The sequence below is a fragment of the Mirounga angustirostris genome, unplaced genomic scaffold (assembly GCF_029215605.1).
Source record: "Mirounga angustirostris isolate CCGP_5_RB_7025 unplaced genomic scaffold, mMirAng1.0.hap1 SCAF_8, whole genome shotgun sequence".
In the NCBI taxonomy this organism is placed as follows: Eukaryota; Metazoa; Chordata; class Mammalia; order Carnivora; family Phocidae; genus Mirounga; species Mirounga angustirostris.
In genome coordinates this window covers 60853034-60878290 of record NW_026991716.1, presented here as the reverse complement: position 1 = coordinate 60878290, position 25257 = coordinate 60853034, and the positions used below count along the sequence as shown (strand labels likewise).

The window sequence follows — 25257 nt, the reverse complement described above, 5'->3', positions numbered from 1 at the left end:
CTTGGATTAGGAGTCTGGGCACCTGTTAGTTAGAGCCTCTGCTTAGGGTCTCACTAGACTGAAACTGAGGTGTCGGCTGGGGATGGGATCTTCTCTGAGTCTCAGAATCCTCCTCCAACCTCATTCACGTGGTTGGCAGAATTCAGAGCCTTGTGGCTGTAGAACTAAGGTCCTTGTGTTCTTGTTGGCTCCCAGCTGGGGACCACGCTCAGCTCCAAGAGGCTGAGCCTCTAGCATACGGCACCTTCCCAGCATAGCACCTTACTTCTTGGCAGCCAGCAGGAGACTCTTCCTCCAGTTGGCTACAGTGGAGTCTGTGACAATGGTAACATGACCACTAGAATCACTGTTCCAACACCTTTGCCATATAATGCAACCTAATCTAGAGAAGGACTATCTCATTATATTGACAGGTCCTACCTGCACTGGAGGGGGAGGGGCAGTGCACATACACCATGGGGAGGGAATCTTGGGGCCACTGTGGAATTCTGCCTACCACAAATACTGAATTATTCAACACTGAGCCAACATTCATTGAGTGTTTACTAAGAACCCAGCATTGTGCCACAACTGGGGATACAAAGCTGAACAAAGATAGATAAGGAAGTCCACAGATTAATGGAGGAGACAAAATTGACAATTCATTCTAAAACAAGTTACTACATTTGTAATAGTTGAATGCGGAAAGAACACAGAAAAGATAGTCAAGAAGGTGAGGTATAGATCAAAAGGTGTTTTTTAGACAGACAGTAAAGAAAAGGCATTTAAGGCAGAAAGCATGTTTATCTGTAAAGATGTAGAGATATTGGAAAGCCAGTTTGAGAGGCTTTGAGTGGTAGGTCTTGACTGGAATGGAGGAGGCCTGTGGAAGAGAGGCCCAAACAGAGGTCAAGGGCCAGACCAGGAAGGACACAGACTTAGGACTTCATCATGGGCAAGAACCACTGAAGGAATTTGTGAAGGGATATTAATAAGTTAAGGTCACAGAGGCCAAGATATACCAAAAAAAAGAAGTCCCTATAAAAATAAACATTTCAGCATAAACAAGCAGAATTGAAGAGCAAAATCTCATACAAATTGATAATAGAAAGACCAATATCCAAAAGAAAATGAGCAAGAGACAAGTAAAAGCAATTAATAGAGGAAATGAGGAAATGCAAAAGGCTGATGAACATAGGGAGAAGTGTTTAAGATCACTTGTGATTAAGAAATTGAAGATTAAAACAGTGAAATTTTGGCTATGAAATTATTAGGATAATGCCTATACAAAAAACATCTATACATACTTAAGACTATTGAAGGATAATTCACCAAAGATTAAGCAGGTATAGAGGTTTCACAGATAATTTTTGTTTCCTTCTTCATACTCTGTTTTCTAAATTTTCCCAAGAAACCTGTGTATGTTCTTAACATAATAACTAATATATTCATTTATTTTAATAAACAGAGCTTCTAATAAAAAACAGCAATTCCTGCCCAGCCAATTCACCTCCAGGGGCAAGCACTCTGAGCTCTTCCAGTTGATTCTTCTGGTATTTACCTCCCTCTTTCTACATGATGTGCACACATTGTTATCTCTGGACTGATCGATTTTAGCAATTACCTCCTGACTTCTTGTTAGTACAGCGTGCTAGATTCAGCTCTCTGACACTATCATCCTCTGCCCACTTTCTCCCCTTCTCTCCATACAGGTAAGTCATGACTCAAAAAAATTCAAATCAATAACATCTTAAAAATTGTTATGATTATGTAATAATTACATGCATTGAGTTACTCTCTGAGCCAGTGTACTGTAGGTCCATGTCCTTTCTTGTACAAAGTTGTTTTTCCTAGAGTTAATAATTTAAAAATTGTCTCTTTTGTTTGCATAGTTTTCTAGGTTCTTGTTGATGTTTCCTAAATTCTCCAACATTTCTCAGATGCTTATCAATAATTTTTTTTTTTAATGCTCAAGCAAACTAAATAATACATCACTTCCACTTCCCTCTCTCTCCCATATCTCCCTTTCACACACCTCCCACCTTAGTCTTGTCTGGACTGGTTGTTCTCTGGGCTGTTGCTCAGCTGTGCCCTGGAATCTTCCTTTACTGCATCGCTTGTGTTGAATCTCTTCTTCCTGGATCATATATATATATATATACACACTTTGCCAGTGTTCTACTGGAAAGTTGGTACCATTTGTTTTTTCCTTTGTGACATTTTTTTCCTCTTCTTTGGAAGATTTTTGATTATCTCTGATAGTCTGCAATTTCATTATGACTTGGAATCGGTACTGGGGGGTCTCTTTAGTCTGGTGATATTCTTTGATTCTGCTAAATAGTCTTGCTTTGACTCTTTAATAGCTTCTACCCTGTTTCTCTTTGTCTTTCTGGAACTCCTATTAGTCGCCTGCAGTGGGGATTGGCATGTGGGTGGGGTCAAGTAGCTCCAGATACATAAAGAAAAGCAAGTGCAGAATCTAGGAACAAAACAGGACGTGACAGAAGTGGTTTATCCACAGATGAATACCTTGACAGTCAGGATTCATTGTAGGAAACAGAAACCTTTCTAGTTACTCTAATGGAAAGGTATTGAAGTGATGACATTGGAAGTGCCGGGTGGGTAGACACTAGAATGAACTTCCAGGATTAACTTCAAGAAAGAGAAGAACAAACTGGCCTATGGCAGGGGGTGGCCATCACTTCAGCCACAAAGAGGAGGGTGGGGAGTTGGAAGTCTCTCTGTGGACCTGTTCAGTACAATACGCTAACACAGTAGTGACTCAGGAATCAGAAGTCACGGATGTCACTATTGTGATGCCTCGTGACCCCACAGGACTAGGGACGAGACCCCGGAGTGCTGCTGCAGGCCGATCCGGCCTGTGCAACCATCCCTGCCCACTGTACGAGCTCGTGGCAGGACGACGGCCCTGCCTCACATCCCCTTTCAAATCGCATCAAGTGCATCTAATTGGCAGAACTTGTACTCAGAACCCCCACAGAACAAAAAAACAGAGAACACTGGAAAAGAGGACAAGGGCCGAGTCATCACAACCACCAGCATACATACACGCAGGGCGGTGCTGTGCATGCCAGCCATGGGATCTGCGACAGGGACGAGGGGCTGCTGCAGTGACAGCCTTGACTACAGGTGGTCAGGATTCATCATACAGAAAAACATTAAGGTCTGACGTGAATTGGATTTTTTTTTTTTTTTTTTTTTTTTTTTAGAGCAGAGAAGAGTGTTTCACTCATGTAATTTATACCTAGACTCATTCCAGCAAAGGACCGGAGGAAGAGAGAAAAGATGTGTTTGTAAAGAAAGGCAGGGGGTATTCTAGTCAGTATTAACCTATCTGTATAAAATTAGGAAATAAAAAGATTGCTCTGCCCAGTTGAAACATTTAGTATGTAGGTATGCACAAATGGTAGAGGGTCATGTAATCAAGGGTTTGGATTTGATATGGGACAATTCGCTCAGAAGTTCTGACATTTCTAACCAGCAAGAAAATGAGAGCATGTTCTCAAAATGAAATCTGTGTAAGCTTTTTTGAAAAAAACAAGGGATCCACCTGAGTCATTGACTGAGGGATGAGACAAAATATGAAATCTTCTGATAAACCAAAGAATCCAAACTTTATGAATATCTAAAGTTGAAGATGTCAACTTGAATACAGTGACCTCCTATGCTAGGAAATATACAATGTTTTAAGCTAATCGTTACAGGGTCGCCTGCGTGACTCCGTCGGTTAAGAGTCAGCCTTCCGCTCAGGTCATGATCTCAGGTTCCTGGGATTGAGCCCCGCACTGGGCTCCCTGCTCAACGGAGAGTCTGCCTCTCCATCTGCCCCTCCCCCCACTCGTGCGCTCTCTCTCTCTCTCTCTAATAAATAAAATCTTAAAAAAAAAAAAAGATAAAGGTTACAGTCCAGTCTATAACATCTCAGTTTATAAATTCAGATTTTTCTAAAGGGGCTACAGACAACCCTGCAAAGACATTTCCCTAGTTTTCTCCCTTGCATGTTTTCAGCTTCCAATATTCTCTTAATAAGTTGCTTCTAAAAGTTCCTTTGAGGGCGCCTGGGTGGCTCAGTTGGTTAAGCGACTGCCTTCGGCTCAGGTCATGATCCTGGAGTCCCGGGGCCGAGTCCTGCATTGGGCTCCCTGCTCGGTAGGGAGTCTGCTTCTCCCTCTGACCCCCCTCCTTCTCATGCTCTCTCTCATTCTCTCTCTCTCAAATAAATAAATAAAATCTTAAAAAAAAAAGTTCCTTTGATTTTCACCTCCTTCTCACACCTGCATCAACAAAAAACTCCCTTCTCAATCTGTCCATGATTCCTTTTTACTAGCAACAGCTAGTAAAACTCCTAATTAGGAGTACTTGCAGTTTCAAGGCTTTAAACAAGATTCCACTTGCCACGACCAAGTTAGAAAAGCAGGGCCTAAATATAACTAGACTGTATTTTAAATGAATATGGGCTGTTCCTGAATTTTAAGCAACTTTCACATAACTAATGTTCATATTCATTAACCAAGGCTATGTAAGTGGCATAAAAAGAAATTATAGGCTCAGATGTCCAATCTTTATGGAAGCATTCTTCAAATGAGCAGGAATAGACATTTAATGTGTTTTAGGGATCACTCAAACCTTATTTTTTAAAGGTCTACATTATATTTTACTTTCACAATTTGATGCCCCAGTAAAGCTGATTCTCAACTAGTTTTCTCAGATGATAGTGATTGACAAGTAACATCTGCACAAAATCTGTTAAAAATCATCTCCACATCTGGTAAGTTCCCTAGTGTGGAGCCCCCCAAAGCCACACAGAATTCGGTGACAGTACATGTCCTATCCTCCATTAGGGTACACAGACATCTGACTTCAGTGTCCACCCACAGAGGACAATGATGCAGAAATAGGTTAGATGGGGGGGTGGGTGGGGAAGCTACCAAGTCTTTGTTTTGTCAGTGTGGTTGGCGGCAGCCTCCGGGGCTCAGGTGGCTACTGCCGTGGCTGTGACCATCCAGTGGTCAGCGGGTTCTTGCCTGGAAGAGGTGCAGCCGACTAGAATTTCAGGTACCAGCTCCTTTCTCCAGCCAGCGCTGTTGTGTGGTTCTGAAACTTGGTCTTGGAGGCTCAGCCAGTTCTGCTTGCCCTACATTTAGTACCCTCCTTTTACTTAATCGGCTCAGCAGTTCTTAAAGTTTGTGGTCCAAGGACTCTGGGGGTCCCCAAGGCCTTTTCAGGGGATCTGTGAGATCCTCCATTTTCTAATTTTGGATCTGTGTGAAGCCAGCTTTTTTCTTCGATACACCTCAATCAAAGCAGTATCATGGGTGCTCGCTTCGGCAGCACATATACTAAAATTAGAATGATACAGAGATTAGCATGGCCCCTGCGCAAGGATGACACGCAAATTCGTGAAGCGTTCCATATTTAAAAAAAAAAAAAAAAGCAGTATCATGGGGTGCCTGGTGGCTCAGTCAGTTAAATGTCTGCCTTCGGCTCAGGTCATGATCCCAGGGTCCTGGGATCAAGCCCTATGTCGGGCTCCCTGCTCAGCGGGAAGCCTGCTTCTCCCTTTCCCTCTGCCACTCCCCCTGCTTGTGCTCGCTCACTCTCTTTCTCAAGTGATTACATAAAATCTTAAAAAAAAAAACAGCATCACAACAGATTGAATGCAGAAAAGGATATGAGAATACCGCTGCCTTCTATTAAGTTAGACATAAAAGAGGATTACAAAAATTTGAAACAATACGACTCTTAATTTTTGTTTTAGAAAAATTAGTTATTTTTCCAAAAAATGCTATTTTATGTTAACATGTAATGGGTTTGTTATGGGGTTATTTTATTATTTTATTTTTAAGATTTTATTTTTAAGTAATCTCTACACCCCAGGTGGGGCTCGAACTCATGATCCTGAAATCAACAGCTACATGCTCTACTGAGTCAGCCAGGTGCCCCAATTATGGGATTATTTTAAAATTAATTAAATATTGCTTGGTTTTCATTCCTAACATGGTAAATATCAATAGATATGACACACGTAAACACAAGTTCTTTGGGGTCCTAAACAACTAAGGGACCTCCAAAGAGTTCTAGAGTATAAAAGGGCCTTAAGACCAAAGAGTGCTGAAACAGAGTAGATTCTGTTACTTTATCTAAGAAGGTAACCTCTAATAATAGGTTGAATATTAGAGGTTACCTTGAATATTAGAGGTTACCTTTTTAATTTTCCATCCAGATTTGGGTGATCATGAGAGAAGTTGGTTTAGACAGAATACACAGTATTGCCCCCACTGAGGAGAAAAGGAGGGAGATGCAAAAGCAGCATATGTTGGAACCAAGGCCAGAGTCAATGGGAGGGTCAGGAAAGCGGTGTCTTTCTATGACTGAAAGATCTCAAGGAGGAAGACTTAGAACAAAGTCCCCAAGGGACACAGAACCAAAACCAAATACTTAACGATGATAAATATTTCTTAATATTCACATATCCCTTCCTATGCATGGATCATTCAATATTCTTTATAATTCATTCATAACAGCCAGTCCTGGTTTAGGAGGTCAGAGGCAGCTTCAGTTCCAGCAGCTGTGCAAAGGGATGCCCGCCAAAAACGCTCTTCTGGAGCCAGGAATGGCTTGAGGAAGCTTTACCTGTCCAGGAATCTTAATTACATCACTCTGTTCACTCCCCACCGGATTCCTGGTCAGTGTCTAGGTCAATGTCTGATATATGGCAAGGTCAGAGCACAACTGATCACAGAATGAATATTTGACTTGATCCATATCTCACAGAATCAGTTTAAATTTAAAAAGGTGAACACTTAGATCTCTCAAGAGTCATCTAGGAATAAAAATCCAGAAAGTGATAGCCTCATCAAAAGTAGGAAGTTCCCTTTGGTTTGGCTGGGGTGAAGTACAGTCACTTGCAATGCATTTAGTCTTCAGTCAGTTATCATTTGGAATTGTTCTCATGTGTAAATCAAATCCATCAGACTTTATGACAGGATGGCAAGGGCTCTGCTTCATTCATCACCAAATACACAGAGACTAGCAGAATATCTGAACAATCACTGATTAAATAGAATCAACTGAATGCAGGAATGAACTCGAGGCATTCTTCATTTTACTTCATAATTGATCAATCAGTATTGGTTAACAGTCCACTGCCTTGGGGCGCTTGGGTGGCTCAGTCAGTTAAGCATCTGCCTTCGGCTCAGGTCATGATCTCAGGGTCCCAGGATCAGCCCCGCGGCGGGCTTCCTGCTCAGCAGGGAGTCTGCTTCTCCCTCTCCCTCTGCCTGCTACTCCCCCTGCTTGTGCTCTCCATCTCTCTGTCAAATAAATAAATAAAATCTTTTAAAAAGTCCACTGCCATTCTTATCGCACTTGTAAAAATTACTGGCTGTTCCGAAAGTATCATTAAAATTGCTGATACATCATTAACAATTACTGTTACTAAGTTTGTTCATTGTAAGCCATACTATTCATCCAATGAACATTTGTTATTTATGTGCAGAATATGGCTTTCAGCTGGCTCTTCAAGTTTAGTAATAGGTAACAGTAGATTTTGACTCATAGTAGGTCACAGCAACTGACATCACAATAAGAAAAACGCTGGACATAATTCAATTCTACCAAAACACCTAAAATGTACAAGCTTCCACGGTACGAGCCTTCTGTATAAATGTACAACCTATAATTTCCCAGAATCCCCAAGCAATGTAAAATTTAAATGGTTAGACTATGTTGTACTAGAAAAAGCCACAAGCTTTGTGGCATTTTCTAAAAACCTGTCTGTAAGTTGTTCTTTTATAGGCTGTTCTTTTAAAACTATACACATTAGTTTGGGTTCTCTGAGAAACAAATGATAAAATGGGATTAAATGTGATTTACTGGGGAAACGTTTTGAATCATGAAGGGGACAAGTAGGCAGAGTCTGACACCTATGAAGGGAGAGAGAAGGAGAGGAGGACTGGGTAGGAAGAGTCTCAGACAGCAGTACAGTCCGAGGAAAGTACTGGGCAGGTTAATGGGGAGTCCCTGAGCCAATGTCATCCATGAGGGGAGAGGGCCAACATACTCTTTCATTGGCTGGGAACAGCCTGGAGGAAGTGTAGCCTCAGCAGGAACACAGGGGTGGATCCCATGGGGCAGCAGCTGCAGTTCTCAGTCAACTCTGCTTCCCACAGGACCAGATGTGAGTGACGCAGTTCCAGTGCTACATCTTTTGAAAGTCTTCAGGTTTTTTTGTTAATGTTTGATGGACATAAAGACCATAAATGTTTTCATGCCACCAAACTGTACCTATGTATTTGACGGCTGTCATGGAATATGTTACTATTAACAGAGGTTAAGGATTCTATTATCTTAATACAACACTTTGTTACATATTTTATATTCATTTTTGAAGTATCTAAGTTATCTCTCCTGTATCACATACCACAAACAGAGGCAAAACTATACAAAATAATTTGACATAGTACTTCTGGAATGTTAACCTAATAAAAACTTACACTAATGTGGGCTAATTGAAGGACGACTAAATTACAGAATTTTTTTTTTTTTTTTTAAGGTTTTATTTATTTATTTGACAGAGAGAGAGAGAGACAGCTAGAGAGGGAACACAAGCAGGGGGAGCGGGAGAGGGAAAAGCAGGCCTCCTGCAAAGCAGGGAGCCCGACGCGGGGCCCAGTCCCAGGACCCTGGGATCATGACCTGAGCCAAAGGCAGACGCTTAACTGACTGAGCCACCCAGGTGCCCCTACAGAATTTTTTTTTTTTCTTTTAAACTTTTTTTTTTTTTTAATTTTATTTATTTATTTGACAGAGAGAGACATAGTGAGAGCAGGAACACAAGTAGGGGGAGTGGGAGAGGGAGAAGCAGGCCTCCCGCAGAGCAGGGAGCCCGACGTGGGGCTCGATCCCAGGACCCTGGGATCATGACCTGAGCCGAAGGCAGACGCTTAATGACTGAGCCACCCAGGCGCCCCCCTACAGAATATTTTTAAAGGAATGTGGTTATTACTCAATGGCATACACAGTAACAGCCATTAGAAGAACAAATGTTGACTGAGAGAGAACCAATACCAAGACTGAATGACAAGGCCCAATTACTACACTACTTAGTTTCTGAGGAGAATACACTTTTAAGAAAGTTTATTCTCTTGTATAAATCTCCTATAATCTTCTCAAATAATATTGCTCTTGTAAATCATATCACAGCATTATCAGCTCCCTGCATTGTCTTCTACAGACCCTGCAAACCCTTTCTTCCTAAGTAATTTAAGTGTAGCCTGGGGGCTGAAGGTCCAATCTCTGGGACTGAGTAAGGCCAGAGGACAGCATAGGATGCCTTAGGTGAGCCAGCAGTCTCCATTCTTCCTTCATTCCACATCTGTAAACTGGACATGCCTTTTCCTGACCCAGTTATCCAAAGGCCACAATATAAGAGCTTCTGAGTCATCAAAACTAAGCTGGCCCATTTCATCCCCTGCTTTCCTCATATTGACCCTCTGTATCTAAATTTCATGTTTAACAATCTAGTATATATTTCAGCTCAGTTAATCCATGCAAAAAATCACTAATTTTCCAACTAATGATTTTTTAACATTATATTCATATAAAACAATTTCAGTTCAAGTATTTCAAACTTGGTTTCTTAATATTTCTCCACAGAAAGCCTAGAGCCTTGGAAAAATACATTTAAGATCGAAGGATAGCTAACACTTACACTGAGAGCCATGTGCTATGCACTGTTCCAAGTAGTTTACATGTACTTACTCACTTAAATATCTTCTCACTACCTGATAGGGTAAAACTAGCATTAACTCCAATTTACGCATGAAGATAACTGAGATGTAGAGAAGTTAAATAACTTATCCAAGATCACATGGCTAATAAGTAGCAGAGCCAGGATTTGAACCCAAGTAAACTGGCTCTGGAGTTAGATTTTCTGTTGTTACTGTGGCCTTATCAAACTATAATGTGTTACTTAACTCACATTTAAAAAGTCACTATTACCTAGCATGCAGCAATAAAAATCATTAAAACTTGTTTTATTTACATTTGCATTTTATAAGCAGCTGATTAACATAAACTGAAATGTGATGAAATGAGTTTGCAGCTCTAATCACCATTTATATACTCCAATATATTTAAATTAAATTAATGTGCTAATGTACAACTATTTCCCCTTAATTTATAGCAGCATATTTTCTTTCAAGGCATTATTTATGTTTTTAAACACATTACAGAAATTAAATGACTTAAAGGATATACAGAAAGAAAAAACTGGAAATAAATTCAGACGTACATATTCAGAAAAAGATACTGAAGTTAATAATATGTATCTTAAAAATCAATACAGCGTCCTTTTCGTTCCCAATCTCCATATCGGGTAGGTTCTGGGCCTCTAGGTCCACCTTTTTCTTTGGTAACAGGATTAATATCATCTGGAAATTCTAAAGAAAGACAGAAGATGCAAAAACAGTAGTCAATAGAGACAAGAGAGGCATTATGGCCAATTCTGAAGACAGGGTTACAGTAGATACCACTGACTAGGTTATTACTACGCAGCCTTTTAAATGAACTGTAAATGTGGTTCTTTTTCCCAAGTTTGAGAAATCACATCAGGATACAATTGTCATATTCAATGAACTTTATTACCTACATTAATTACTTAGAATTCTTGGAATGTTCTCAGGCCCCAATGTGGGAGTTAGCTGCATATATGCTGATGGATTGTAAGAGAAGGAAAGGAATGCAGGGAATACAGAGTACAAATCCATAAGGTTTGAAAGGTCTTGAAACAAGATTACTTTGGCTCAATTTCTCAGTTTTCTTATCAGTAAAATGGGTACAACAATCGTACCTGATTTAGTCTGTTGAGAATTAAACGAAGAAATGCATGTAAAGGATCTAGCTCAGTGCTGGGTACATAAGAATGATCAATTGATCAATTAATTTTAGCTAGGAGGACTCTTGCCCTTCATCATAGGGTTTTGGCTTCAGTAAATGGTTAGCTGATACTGCCATTTATGGACACAACAGATGTTACTATTAATACTGTGTGTTCATAATAAGACCATCCATCTTGAGTCAGGCCCACTTTTGAGCGCTTTATTCATAGTAACTCGTTTTGTCCTCATGATAATCCTATGGGACAAGAACAGCTATTGTCTCCATGTTATAGATGAGGAAAATGAGGCACAAAGGCGCTCCTGGTTACACCGCTACTACTGTGGTAAAACTGAGTTTGAATTCAGACATTCTGGTTGCAGTCTTATACTTAGCCCATAAACTACTGCTCTGTATATGGGAAGAGCAGGAGAGGAATCAGCTATTAGAAGGAACCCCAATTCTTAAGCTGTGTCTCTTTAGAAAGCTAAATGAACATCACCAAAATCATGTAGTCCCTCCCTAGGAAAAAGAAAATAGAGAATTTACCTTGAAAAATTTCAAATATTTATCCATTTTTAAAATTCTTTCTCTACTGTGAATAAACTCTTCCCCACTTACCATTCTGTTTTCTAAAGAACTCCATCCTTGGACTTCCTCTGAAAGCCTCTAAGGGAAGCTCTTCTGTCTCCCCTATTTCTGGGACTCACTGAGTGTCTTAGTCAACTTGGGCCACCGTAACAAACTACCCCAGACTGAGTGCCTTCAACAATAGAAATTAACTTTCTTACACTTCTAGAGGCCACGAGTCTGAGATCAGGATGCCAGCATGGCTGGGTTCCGGTGAAGACTCTCTTCCTGGCTTGCAGATGGCCCCTTCTCACTGTGTCCTCACAAGGCAGGGAGAGAAAGATTAGCTAGCTCTCTAGTGTCACTTAATGAAGGCACTAATTCCATCACGGGGCCCCAGTCTCATGACCTCATTTAAACCTAATTCTCTCTCAAAGGCCCCATCTCCAAATACCACCACTTTGGGGGTTAGGGCTTCAAATATGGATTTCAGGGAGACACAATTCAGTCCACAGCACTAGGGAAGAAAAGGTCAAGACATCCCTGTGCCTCACTTCTACTTCCAGCTTCTCATTCTCCCACCAAATCTCTATAGCCTTACCTCTTTTGAATTCCACATCATTCACTTGTCCAATGCTTTTCTCCAGTCTGGTAATCAAGACTCTTCTATCTTCTTGGATAGAATCACTACTTGGTTCACAGCTTCACCTCTCCCCATTATCCTTCCTATGAACACCCACATTAGTAACCTCACATACCGAGGACACAGAGGACCTTGGTCCTCTTTCCTAGTGGTCTTCACATCCACTTGTGACATCTGCTTCGATTTCATTATCTCCTGAATATATTCCTTCTCTAAGTCCCACACTCTTGAGCTTTCTTCTTTCTGACTGCAACCTTCTATGGAGGCTTTTCCCTCATGTTTCTTTAACCTAATTCTCACCCTCATTATAACCTGCAGTTTTCTGAAACTTTTTACTCACGCTAGTGCCACCCTGAGTTATGCTGAGTCACATTCCAGACTAATAATGTAAGAGTTTTCTAACTCTTCTGTTTTCTGACTCTCATGATTTCAGCCTAATCTGCACAGAAGGATGAATTAATCTTTCTAAAACAGAATCCCTCCTCCACATTACATTAAGTGAAAGAAGCCAGACACCAGACACAAAAGACTATGTACTGTATGATTTCATTTATATAAAATCCTAGGAAAGGCAAAATTATAGTGACAGAGAACAGATTCATCGTTGCTAGGGGTTGGGGAAATGAGACTAATTATAGAGGCACTAGGGGCTCCTTGTGGGATGGAACTGTTGTATACTTTGTGTTGGTTACATGACTATAAACATTGTTAAAATTCATCGAACTGTTTACTTAAAATGGGTGAATTTTATTATATGCAGATTATACTATAGTAAAGCCGATTAAAATAATCTCCATTCAAAAGCATTCAGAGCTTTCCTCACTGTCTACTGAGAAAGCGCATATGCTATAATCTGATCCTTCAGGCCCTCCCAGATTTGAGCCATATCTACCTCTCTGGCTTTAGATTCTATTAATGCACTATGTACACTCTATGCTGCAGCCAAACAGGCCCATTGGCCATGTCTCACAGGTATCATGTTCCCTAGCCTCTTTCTCTCTGACCACACCTTTCTCTTTTTTGAAACATCTTCCCACCATGCCTTTTTTTTTTTTTTTAAAAGATTTATTTATTTATTTGACAGAGACAGCTAGAGAGGGAACACAAGCGGGGGAGCAGGAGAGGGAGAAGCAGGCCTCCTGCAGAGCAGTGAGCCTGACGCGGGTCAGGATCATGACCTGAGCCAAAGGCAGACGCTTAACGACTGAGCCACCCAGGCGCCCCTCTCCCCACCATTCCTTAACTACTTATGATTTTATTGTGTCTTTAAACCCCAGCTCAAATGTTAGCTCTTTTCTCTATTTTTCTTCTGAACTTTTTTTGCGTATCTCTTATGCCAGTTATCACACAACATCCTATTCACAGTTTTTTTTTTTTTTTTTTTAATTTTATTTATTTGACAGAGAGAAAGAGAGTGCTCACAAACAGGGGGAGTGGCAGGGTAGAGGGAGAGGGAGAAGCAGACTCCCTGCTGAGCAGGGAGCCCGACCCGGGGCTTGATCCCAGGACCCTGGGATCATGACCTGAGCCGAAGGCAGACGCTTAACCGACTGAGCCACCCACGTGCCCCTTCAGTTATTTTTATATCTCATTTTCCTTATTCATCCTTGCATCAAACAGAGTGCTCAGCTGCAAACAATCTTCCTTTATTATCTTTTTTTTTTTTTAAAGATTTTATTTATTTATTTGAGAGAGAGAGAATGAGAGAGAGCACATGAGAGGGGTTAGGGTCAGAGGGAGAAGTAGACTCCCTGCCGAGCAGTGAGCCCAATGCGGGACTCAATCCAGGGACTCCAGGATCATGACCTGAGCCGAAGGCAGTCGCTTAACCAACTGAGCCACCCAGGCGCCCTTCCTTTATTATCTTAATAATGAAGTCTACTCTCTGCAAAGGGACAACCTATACACTTTTCTTAGAATGACATATGTACCAGAGGCAGGGAGACAAGCCTAGAAGGAAGGAAACAAGGAAGACAGACCAACAGAATCATAGATGCTTGAATTTGGGCTTTATTGGTAGGATGGATAAGAGGAGATGAGTTGACAAATGTTAAGGAGGTGGTATCAACAATGGCCAATGAGCTCTCTTCACTAGGAGCCAGGACACAGGAAGAAACAGGAGTGAAGAACTATCCCCAGATTTCTGAACCTCTGCTTTTGGGCAGAGGTAGAAGAGCTTAAAAAAAACAGGAAGAAACAGGAGTGAAGAACTATCCCCAGATTTCTGAACCTCTGCTTTTGGGCAGAGGTAGAAGAGCTTAAAAAAAAAAGTTCAGGAATAAATGGTTCAAGGAATAGGAGGAGGAACTGGACAAAGCATAACCAAAACCAAGACAGGAGATTTCCAGAAGCAATGGTTAACAACACCGAAGCTTATAGACAGTTCCTATAAAATGAGGATTGAAAAGCACTTGCTGGGTTTGGTGATGTTTACTAGACCAGCTCCTAAGAGATGGTATGTTCAACATAAATTTCAGTGATTCAAAAGTGATGATGAATACCTAGCATTGTGTCAAACAGATGATTACCTTTTGAAATGTACTTTTTTCTTTTATTAAATATATGTAATATTTATCATTTTAACCATTTGTAAGTATACAATTCAGTGGCATTAACTACATTCTCAGTGGTCTGTAACCATTACACTATCTCTATACCCCAAAGTTTTTCATCATCCTCAATATAAACTCTGTACCCATTAAACAAAAACTTTCCTTTTCCCCGCCCCCTCAAGACTTTGATAACCTCTATTCTACCTTGTCTCTATGAATTTGCCTACTCTAGGTACATAATTTAAGTGGAATCATATTTGTCCCTCTGTGTCTAGCTTATTTCACTAAGCATAATGTTTTCAAGGTCCATCTACATTTGAGCACAACCAAAATGCCATTCCTTTTTATGACTGAGTAATATTCCACACACCACATTTTGTTTATCCATTTATCTATTGATGGACATCTGAGTTGTTTCTTTTGGCTACTGTGAATAAAGCTGCTATGAACACAGGTATACAGATATATGCTCAAGTCCCTGCTTTCAATTTTTTTGGATATATACCTAGGAGTAGAATTGCTGGGTTCTATATCTGACTTTTTTGAGAAACTGCCAAACTGTTTTCCAGAGTAGTTGCATCATTTTACATTCCCACCAGAAACACAGGATGGTCCCAATTTCTCCACATTGTTGCCACCACTTATTTTCCAGTTTTTCTTAAATTGTAGCCATCCTAGTTGGTGTGAAGTGGTGTCTCACTGTGGTTTTGATTTGTAAGGAATGTGATGTTAAGCACCTTCTCAGGTGCTTGTTAGTCATTTGTGTATCTTTGGAGAAATGTATATTCAAGTCATTTGTCCATTTTTGAATTGAGTTGTTTTTGTGGGGTTGTAGGAGTTTTCTACATACTCTTGATATTCTTTGTCAGATATATGATCTACAAATATTTTCCACCATTCCGTAGGTTTCCTTTTTGCTTTCTTGATAATGTCCGATGTCCAAAATTTATTAATTTTGATAATGTCCAATTTACATACTTTTGTGTTTGCTGTCTATGCTTTTGGTGTCATAACCATAAAACGGCTGTCAAAATCAATCATGAAGATTTTTCTCAGTGTTTTCATCTAAGAATTTTATAGTTTTAGCTCTTAATTTTAGGTTTTTGACATATTTAGAGTTAATTTTTATATATGGTGTAAGGGTCCAATTTCATTCTTTGCATGTGGATATCCAGTTTTCCCAGCACCACGTATAGAAAAAACTGTCTTTTCCACCACTGAATGATCTTGGCAACCTTCTCAAAAGCCAATTGAGCATATATGTGAGGGTTTACTTCTGGGATTGCTACTTTTGTGTATGATGTTTTAATGAAAAATTTCCTCTTAGATTTTTGTGCTTGGCTAAAACTATGAAAGAAGAATTTTACCTTTAGATTATGCTTTTTAAAAGTCTCCATCATTTTGGCTGACTGATTGATCTGGTTATTAGACTGGGCTTAATAAAGTGCTATAAACTGAAATATTTAACTGAATGAACAAAAAGAAAAGCTTTTATATTCTAAAGAGCTCCAGATACAGGTCCCTGTATCCTCTGTTGGTATCTTCTTGCCTAGGATGCTTCACTACATAGATGGGTTAACTCTCAGGAGACAAGCAGGGGAGGCATGCCAAAATTTCAGACTGGTATGTTTACATTTACGCTATCTAAAATCATATTTTTTGAATAGCTAATACTTGCACATGTTCCACAATTCAAAGGTACAAAAGAGTATAGAATGAAAAAAAGTAGCACTTTAACAGAGCTTTAAGACATGAACCAAATTTTGTATGTACTAAATACAAAACAATGTTTAGTCTATTATCCCACCACCCTCAAAAAACCTCCTTCTCCAAACTTCCCCTTCTCTTTCTCCAACCACATGGCTATGGTGAGAATAACCACCTTCACCTGTGACCCACCCCACTGGCCACTCAGATTGATTTAGCTATAGACACCTGCTCTAAGCTTGGCCAATGAGCTCTCTTCATAAGAAATTTGGAATTAGGGGCGTCTGGGTGGCTCAGCTGGTTGAGTGACCAACTCTTGGTTTTGGCTCAGGTTGTGATCTCAGGGTCCTGGGATGTAGCCCCGCCTCAGGCTCCACACTCAGCAGGGAATTTGTTTAAGATTCACTTCCTCTCCCTCACCCCCACCCAGTGTGCTCTCACTCTCTCATATAAATAATAAATCTTAAAAAAAAAAAAATTTGGAATTAGAACTAAACAATTGTATTTTCAGTCTAGTTGCTCTATTGACCTGAGTAGCAGCAAGGAGCAGTTCCTTCCACCCAGTGGACTTAGAAGGGAGTCTGATGACAGAAAACAATGAAGAGAAGACCAGGGACAAGAGGAGGAGGAAGAATATCCTGGTTTCCATACAGTGTTTACTCCCAAGGTCCATTTTTTTCCAAGGCCCAGAAGCATCATTGCCCTGCGGTACCACACCTGTGTACCTTGTAGCCCAGTAACAACCTGAACTACCTTTTGTTTAAGTCTGCTCAAGTGGTTTTCAAGTTATTTGCATCAAAACAGATCTCAAATCATATACTTTGTCATGTGAATAATGGGGTATAGTAAATAAAACAAACACAGTCAATCACTGTGAGGCGTTTGGAAATTATTTTTTCTAAACCTACCCAAAGTGACGGTCAGTGTGGTAGTTTATTCATTGTGCAATATGCTTTATTATTGTTGATAAAGAATTATAAACAATAACATGTTTCTTTCATTCTTTTTTCTCAATAACTAAAATACTTTCTTTGACACTTCAAAAATTAAGAGCTTTATTTTATGCTTCACAGATACTGCATTTTTTTTTTTTTTACAAATTGTGGCATCCCTATTATGAGCAAGTCTATTGGTGCCATTTTTCCAAATAGCATTTGCTCACTTTGTGTTTCTGTGTCATATTTCGGTAATTCTCACAATATTTCAAACTTTTTCATTATTATTACATTTATTATGGTGCTCTGTGATCAGTGATCTTTGATATTACTACTGTAATTGTTTTGGAGCATTAGGAAACAAACATATAAAACAGTTAACTGATAAATGTTGCATGTGCTCAGACTGCTCCACTAAACAGTCGTTCCCTTGTCTTTCCCCCTCTTTGAACCTCTCTACTCCCTGGAACAAAACAATACTGAAATTAGGCCAATTAATATCCCTACAATGGCCTCTAAGTGTTCAAGTGAAAGGAAGAGTCACATGTCTCTCACTTTAAATCTAAAAGCTAGACATGATTAAGCTTAATGTGGAAGGCACGCTGAAAGCCGAGATAGGCCAAAGCTAGGCCTCTTACAACAACCAGTTAGCCAAATTCTGCAGGCAAAGGAAAAGTTTTTTTTTTTTTTTAAAGATTTTATTTATTCATTTGAGAGAGAGAGAGAATGAGAGAGAGCACATGAGAGGGGGGAGGGGCAGAGGGAGAAGCAGACTCCCCGCCGAGCAGGGAGCCCGATGCGGGACTCGATCCTGGGACTCCAGGATCATGACCTGAGCCGAAGGCAGTCGCTCAACCAACTGAGCCACCCAGGCGCCCCGAAGGAAAAGTTCTTGAAGGAAATGAAAAGCGCTACTTCAGTGAATGCACAAACGATAAGAAAGCAAACAGCCTTATTGCTGATATGGAGAAAGAAGACATCTCCATAACATCAAAGAGCACAAGGTGAAGCAGCAGGTGCTAATGTAGAAGCTGCAGCAAGTTATCCAGATCTAGCTGAGATAAGTAATGAAGGTGACTACATTGAACAACAGGTTTTTCGATGTGGATGGAACAGCCTTCTATTGGAAAAAGGACGTTCATAGCTGGGAGTAGAAGTCAATGCCTGGCTACAGTGCTTCAAAGAACAGGCTCACTCTCCTATTAGGGGCTAATGCAGCTGGTGACTTTAAGTTGAAGCCAGTGTTCATTTACCATTCCCTAAATCCTAGGACACTTAAGAATTATCCTAGGGCGCCTGGGTGGCTCAGTGGTTGAGTGTCTGCCTTCGGCTAGGGTCATGATCCCAGAGTCCTGGGATCGAGCCCCACATCGGGCTCCCTGCTCGGCGGGAAGCCTGCTTCTTCCTCTCCCACTCCCCCTGCTTGTGTTCCCTCTCTCGCTGTCTCTCTCTCTCTCTCTCAAAATAAATAAAATCTTTAAAAAAAAAAAAAAAAAAGAATTATCCTAAATCTACCCTGCCTGTGCTCCATAAATGGAACAACAAAGCCTGGATGACAGCACATCTGTTCACAGCATGGTTTACTGAGTATTTTAAGCCCACTGATGAGACCTGCTGCTCAGAAAAAAAGATTCCTTTCAAAATATGATTGCTCACTGACAATGCACCTGGTCCCCCAAGAGCTCTGATGGAAATGTTCAATGAGGTTAATGTTTTCATGCCTGCTAACACAACATCCATTCTGCAGCCCGTGGATCAAGGAGTCATTCGAATTTCAAGTCTTATTATTTAAGAAATACATTTTGTAAGGCTGGAGCTGCCATAGGTAATGATTCCTCTGATGATTCAGACAAAGTAAATTGAAAACCTTCTGGAAAGGATTCACCATTTTGATGCCATGAAGAGCATGTGTGATTCATGGGAAGAGGTCAGAATATCAACATTAAAAGGAATTTGGAAGAAGTTGATTCTAACCCTCAGGGATGACTTTGAGGAGTTCAAGACTTCAGTGGAGGAAGTAACTGCAGATGTGGACATAGCAAGAGAACTAGAACCAGAAGTGGAGCCTGAAGATGTGACTAAATTACTGCATTCTCTTGGTAGAACTTCAACAGATGAGCACTTGCGTCTTATGGATGAGGAAAGAGTGGTTTTGTGAGATGGAATCTACTCCTGTTGAAGATACTGTGAAGACTGTTCAAATGACAACAAAGGGTACAGACTATTACACAAACTTAGTTGACAAAGAAGTGGCAAGGTTTGAGAGGACTGACCCCAATTTTGAAAGAAGTTCTACTGTGGGTAAAATGCTACCAAACAGCATCTCATGCTACAGAGAAGTCTTTCATGAAAGGAATAAATCAATGTGGCGAACTTCATTGTTGTTCTATTTTGAGAAATTGTTATAGCAAGCACCACCCTGATCAGTCAGCAGCCATTAACACTGAGGTAAGTCCCTCCATCAGAAAAACATTATGACTCACTGAAAGCTCAGATGATGGTTAGTATTTTTTAGCAATAAAGTATTTTAAATTAAGGTATGTATACATTGTTTTTTAAGACACAGTGCTATTGCACACTTTACAGTCTGCGGTATAGTGTAAACGTAACTTTTATACATACTAGGAAGCCAAAAATAGTTATTTGACTTACTTTACCGCCGTATTTGTTTTACTGCAGCGGTCTGGAACCAAACCTGTAATATCTGTGAGGTATGCCCACACTCACTTGTCAGTGGTTCTTTCTCTAAATTAGAATCTTCGGGTGCATCAAAACGACCTTCTGGTAACTTTGGCTTCTTAAGAGATTGTTTGATGGGTTTGGATTTTTCTCCTTGAGAACTCATTTTCCTCACAGAATGACATAAAAGGGGTGATCCTGGAGAGTGGAGAGAGGGAAAAATTAGGAGCTGTTCTTTTATTCTACTTTAAAAAGTTAACAGTTTTGTTTTTAGTTTATACATTCACATTTATCAAAGTACAAAAAGTACAAAAGGACATACAGTGAAAATTCTTCCCTCTATCTTCCAGACAGGCACTTCCCTTCCTCAGAGGCAACCAATATTATCAGTTTAAAAAGAAGAGCTTTAAAATAAATTAGTTAACCATTATCAAAATTGTAAAAATTTATACATAAAATACTGATTCCTGTGTGAAGCAATGCCCCAAATACCAGAAATGAGATGACTAAGTGTTACTAAGTAGTACAAAGTTTTAAGGACAATATTTATTATTTAAATTACAAGAGATTGTTATTTAGTATTCTTATATTTGAATCCCAAATCGTGATTCTCTTTTCCTGCCAATTAAACATTTAAAAAATGTATCGGGTATTTACAACATATAAATGAGATCACTTTCTCCATAGATTATATAGAGAAAGCTAAATTTCCTAAACTGCTATGAAAGTTATCCAACCCTTGTTAAGATCATGTACAATAAGTGCAAAACCACCCTGAAAAAAATGACTTCAGAGTTGGGTTTTGAATTTCCTAAAAGGAATGGCTTTAGAGGCAGACAGAGTTGGGGACCAGTTCCAGTTATACTACTGTGGTAAGCGGAATAATGGCTTCCAAAGATGATCGGAACCTCATACCCAGAACCTGTGAAGAGGTCAGGCTCCATGGTAAAGGAGAATTTAGGCAGCAGTTTGAATTGAGGTTGCTAATCAGATGACCTTAGACTAGAACAATTACCTTGGGCTATCTGTGTGGATCCACTGTAATCACAAGAATCCTTAAAAGGGGAAGAGACAATTGGAAGAGAGAACCAGAGGGATGACAGCATCAGAAAGCCTTAATGGATGCTGCTGGCTTTGAAGATGGAGGAAAGGAATTTCAGCAGCCTCTAGAAGTTGGAAAAGGGAAGAGATTCTCCCCCTAGAGCATCCAGAAGAACACTAATACTTTGATTTCAGTCCAGAGATTTCTCATCCATTTCAGACTTCTCCCCACTAAGTTTGTGACAACTGGTTACAGCAGTAGTAGGAAACTAACAGTTGTTTGACCTTTGTCAAGTGACTTACCCTTTCTAACTCTGTTTCCTCCCTTCTAAATTGAAGGTAACAGTACCTATCTCATGAGTTACTAAATACATTAAACAAGACAATTCATGCAAAGCTTTTACTACTGTAATAAATTTTATCTAATATTATCATCATAGTATTATCTGCAAGCTCTTGGTAGCATTACATATAATTAGAATTTTCTTTTATTACATGTATTTTATTCATATTCTAGCTAACACTACATCACCCTACCATCTGCTTTAAAAAATTATATATAGGGGTGCCTGGCTGGCTCAGTCAGTTGCGACTATCGATCTCGGGGTTGTGAGTTCGAGCCCCATGTTGGGTACAGAAATTACTTAAAAATTATATATATACACACACCCATACATACACACACAAATATATATGCACATAACTATTTGTACATATATATATATATATGTTTTTATACATACACACCCTCCACAGCCAACTTGGAATTTATGTAAGACTTGTTTGTAAGATTACATAAAGTTAACATTACATACAAACTGTATTAACAATTTTGAAATAGTACACCAGGCTGTTCATTTGCATATCTACTGCATATAGCTCAGGGAGTAGCAAAATTCTTGTTTGAATGACCAATTAGAATACAAACTACCATTCTCCCACAGATCCAAGAGCCCATAAAACATGAGGATTAAAAAATACATAACTGAATGTTTTAATAAAGCTATGACAATGATCTACAGAATTAATGTAGTTTTCTCCCATCTACATGCTCACTTATATAGAATACTTCATATTTGTGATAAAAATTTCTATACACATTAAAATAAAAAGTTACTTATTTAAAATTTTTACTTACTTATTGATTTACAGTACAGACCATTTTGCCTTCAAACTCCCACTTCAATATCTAAGGACATATTGTATTTTTTCTTATGTCCTCAAAATAATATTTAAACATATACTAAAAGGCTAAAGAGAAAAACCTGCAATAATGTCTTATAAGGCAGCATTTATTTTTATTTAAGAAATGGAAAATACAGAAATAAGAGTTTCTGATTATATTAATATATTTCATATAACAATCTGATCTTGGTTTATTCTGTTTAAAAAATATATTGAAAATTTTGGTGAACATAAACCATGCTCAATTGAAAGATATTTCCAGTCCAAATCACGTGATTTTTGTTAATTAGTCACTTCTTATCGGAAGTATAGGATTCTTTAGAATGTGACATCAATATATCCCAATTTAGGAAGTTTAGCCAACCTCCACAATAGACACTTCTGTTCATTAATGCCCAACTATCTATCCATCAACAAATCACAAATTTATAAAGCATGAAAGGTTGTTTCTAAGTCATGATAATTCAGTAATAATTAATATGGATATACGGAAAGAATTTTAATAGTTACAAATTAGATTCTAAATGTAGACAGATTTTTCATCTATTCCAGCTAATGTCTAGATTCTGCATCTGGTTACTAACAAGTCTGTCTTACTGTACATCAAATAACTCACTTTGAAGCCTAAAAATCAGCCAAGTATTTAACAGATACCAGTAGCCACCTGCTACTAGGCACTCAGACTCGACTCAATACAATAAATTAGCACTTTCAGTTTTAGGTTTGGTTGTTTTGCAAATCAAAAAAAAAAATCTCTTAACTCAAAGCTTGAAATGATATTCAGTGTAAAAATTAAACTTGGTATGTTCCAAATCTGTAGAGATTCCTAAGCATTTACACAAAATCATAAAAATGGCACAAAATAGTCTCGACTACCAATTATAATGCAGACAAAATCTGAAGCTAAAAATTTTGCCTCTTAAATGATGCATATATATGTGTTAGATGTCTGCTATGTGCCAGGCTCTGTACTAGGGGCTGAAAACATGACACCTCATTAAACCTCACAATAATCCAATGGGGCAGGTCTAACGGTCTTTAATTTACAGTAAGTCTGTTCAATTTGAACAAAATGATTTTCTGAAAAAGTGACATTAGGTAGGTGTGGTGGAACTGTCTCAAGTAGCCACTTTTCCCTTCTTCCATTTGGTTCTAGGATTCCCACTCCCACCTCATTTGCTATTAAGCTAAGCACCAGGTCACTTGCTTAGAGATGACATTTCCCAGCCTCCCCTGCAACCAAGCAGCCACGTGTCCAAGTGGTGATCAATGGGTTGTGACTGGAAGTGATGTGTGCAAATTTTAAGTTGCCTCACTTTTGCAACAAGCTGATTGCCCTGGATTTCTTTTCCCATTTCCTTGGGTTATAATACAGACATGGCAGTGACCCAGCTTTAACCACGCAGATGTGGACAAAACCCAGGGCGAGGTGACACGTAAAATATTTAATAACTTGTATGATATAGACAGTGCCCATTCAGAACCTATGTCCAACCATTCAGAAGAGACACAGGTTGTAAATAACTACTAAAAACTCAACTCTTGTACATGGGGCTGATCAGCGGCACTGCCCTACACATGGTGGAGCAACAGGATGAAAAGAACACGGACTTGGATGGAAAGGAACTCTGTCAAAGCAGAGTTGTCCTCCCCGTCTCATCAGCAGAATTGTTACAGCAGCTTGGCCCTTTCCTTCAGTAATACAAGGGACAAGTGAAAAAAAAAAACTTGCAAACTAAGGGCACTAGAATCACACATGGGTTCCAATGCCACATTTAGCAATGTGACTGACCCTAAGAAGGTTACTGTATCTCACTGAGTCTGTATCCCCCCCAGAATGGGGGTACTTCTACTTACCTTGCAGGCTAGCTCAGAGAAATGAAGTAATGTGTATGTCTCTATGTGCACACTCTGAATGGAATAATAACTTCAGCTTAACGGTAGGACACGGAAATCATTGTGCAAAAGGGTTTTTGGAAAAGAATAGGAATATGAGTGTACTGTGGGAAAGAGAGAGGACCAGCAAAGGAGCAGTTTGAGAAACCAGTCCATAGGTCTGGCCTTGAGTACTTCTGAAGGAACTTTATTGTAGAAAAAAAGGTTACAAGGAAAAGTTAAAAGACCAGTATTCTCAAAGGACTCTGAGACCATGGAGGTCTAAACAGAACTATTTTTATAGACAGGTAACAGTGTGACAGAATGGGGAGGAGGAGAATTCCTCTCATTTCTGTACCGTACAAGATAAGACAGGGGACACTGTGCCCTTTGGCACCCACACGCTTTATAGCTTTGGAAACAAGTCCGTGCACAGCCACCTGGCAGGGTGGTGGCAGGGAGGCACATACAGGTAGCCTGAAGGCAGGTAAAAAGGGTCTGTCAGATCATAGGATTAGCAAACGTGTGAAGGGGAGCCCCAGAGTCACTCCTGTGGATTCTGCCTATCAACCAGTAGGTACTAAGCAACAGTAATTATAGCTGACCCTTGAACAACACAGGTCTGAACTGCACAGACCCACTTATACATGGATTTTTTTTTTTTTTTTAAGATTTTATTTATTTATTTGACAGGGAGAGAGATAGCCAGAGAGGGAACACAAGCAGGGGGAGTGGGAGAGGGAGAAGCAGGCTTCCCGCTGAGCAGGGAGCCCGATGCGGGGCTCAATCCCAGGACCCTGGGAACATGACCTGAGCCGAAGGCAGACGCTTAACGACTGAGCCACCCAGGCGCCCCATATACATGGATTTTTTACAGTACAGTACTGTAAATGTATTTTCTCTTATGATTTTTTTTTTTTAAAGATTTTATTATTTATTTGACAGAGAAAGACACAGCGAGAGAGGGAACACAAACGGGGAGTGGGAGAGGGAGAAGCAGACTCCCTGCCGAGCAGGGAGCCCGATGCGGGACTCGATCCCGGGACTCCAGGATCATGACCTGAGCCGAAGGCAGTCGCTTAACCAACTGAGCCACCCAGGCGCCCTTCCTTATGATTTTCTTAATAACATTTATTTTCTCTATCTTACCTTACTATAAGAATACAACATATAATACATATAATATGCAAAA

The 25257-nt window shown here is 39.7% G+C and overlaps 1 protein-coding gene and 1 non-coding gene across 5 annotated transcripts in view; one reads left to right on the top strand and one right to left on the bottom strand.

Moving 5' to 3' along the window:
* Positions 1-25257, bottom strand: part of SDHAF4 (succinate dehydrogenase complex assembly factor 4) — a 59559-nt gene that overhangs the window by 26745 nt on the left and 7557 nt on the right. The window contains exons 2-4 of one of the 4 annotated variants that reach the window (XR_010413670.1): positions 20013-20162; positions 11670-11761; positions 8063-10442 (exon numbers count right to left, since the gene is read on the bottom strand). Coding sequence is in view for 3 of the 4 variants with exons in the window: in XM_064597750.1 (XP_064453820.1) it covers positions 10299-10442; positions 11670-11761; positions 20013-20162 (386 nt within the window). In the remaining variant the exon portion in view is untranslated. Of the gene's footprint in view, positions 1-525; positions 10443-11669; positions 11762-20012; positions 20163-25257 lie in introns of those variants that run through there. The other 3 variants (XM_064597750.1, XM_064597752.1, XM_064597753.1) reach the window with 3 other exon arrangements.
* LOC123838016 (U6 spliceosomal RNA) lies at positions 5316-5419 on the top strand. The gene has a single exon (XR_006789359.1). It is a non-coding gene; the product is annotated as a U6 spliceosomal RNA (small nuclear RNA).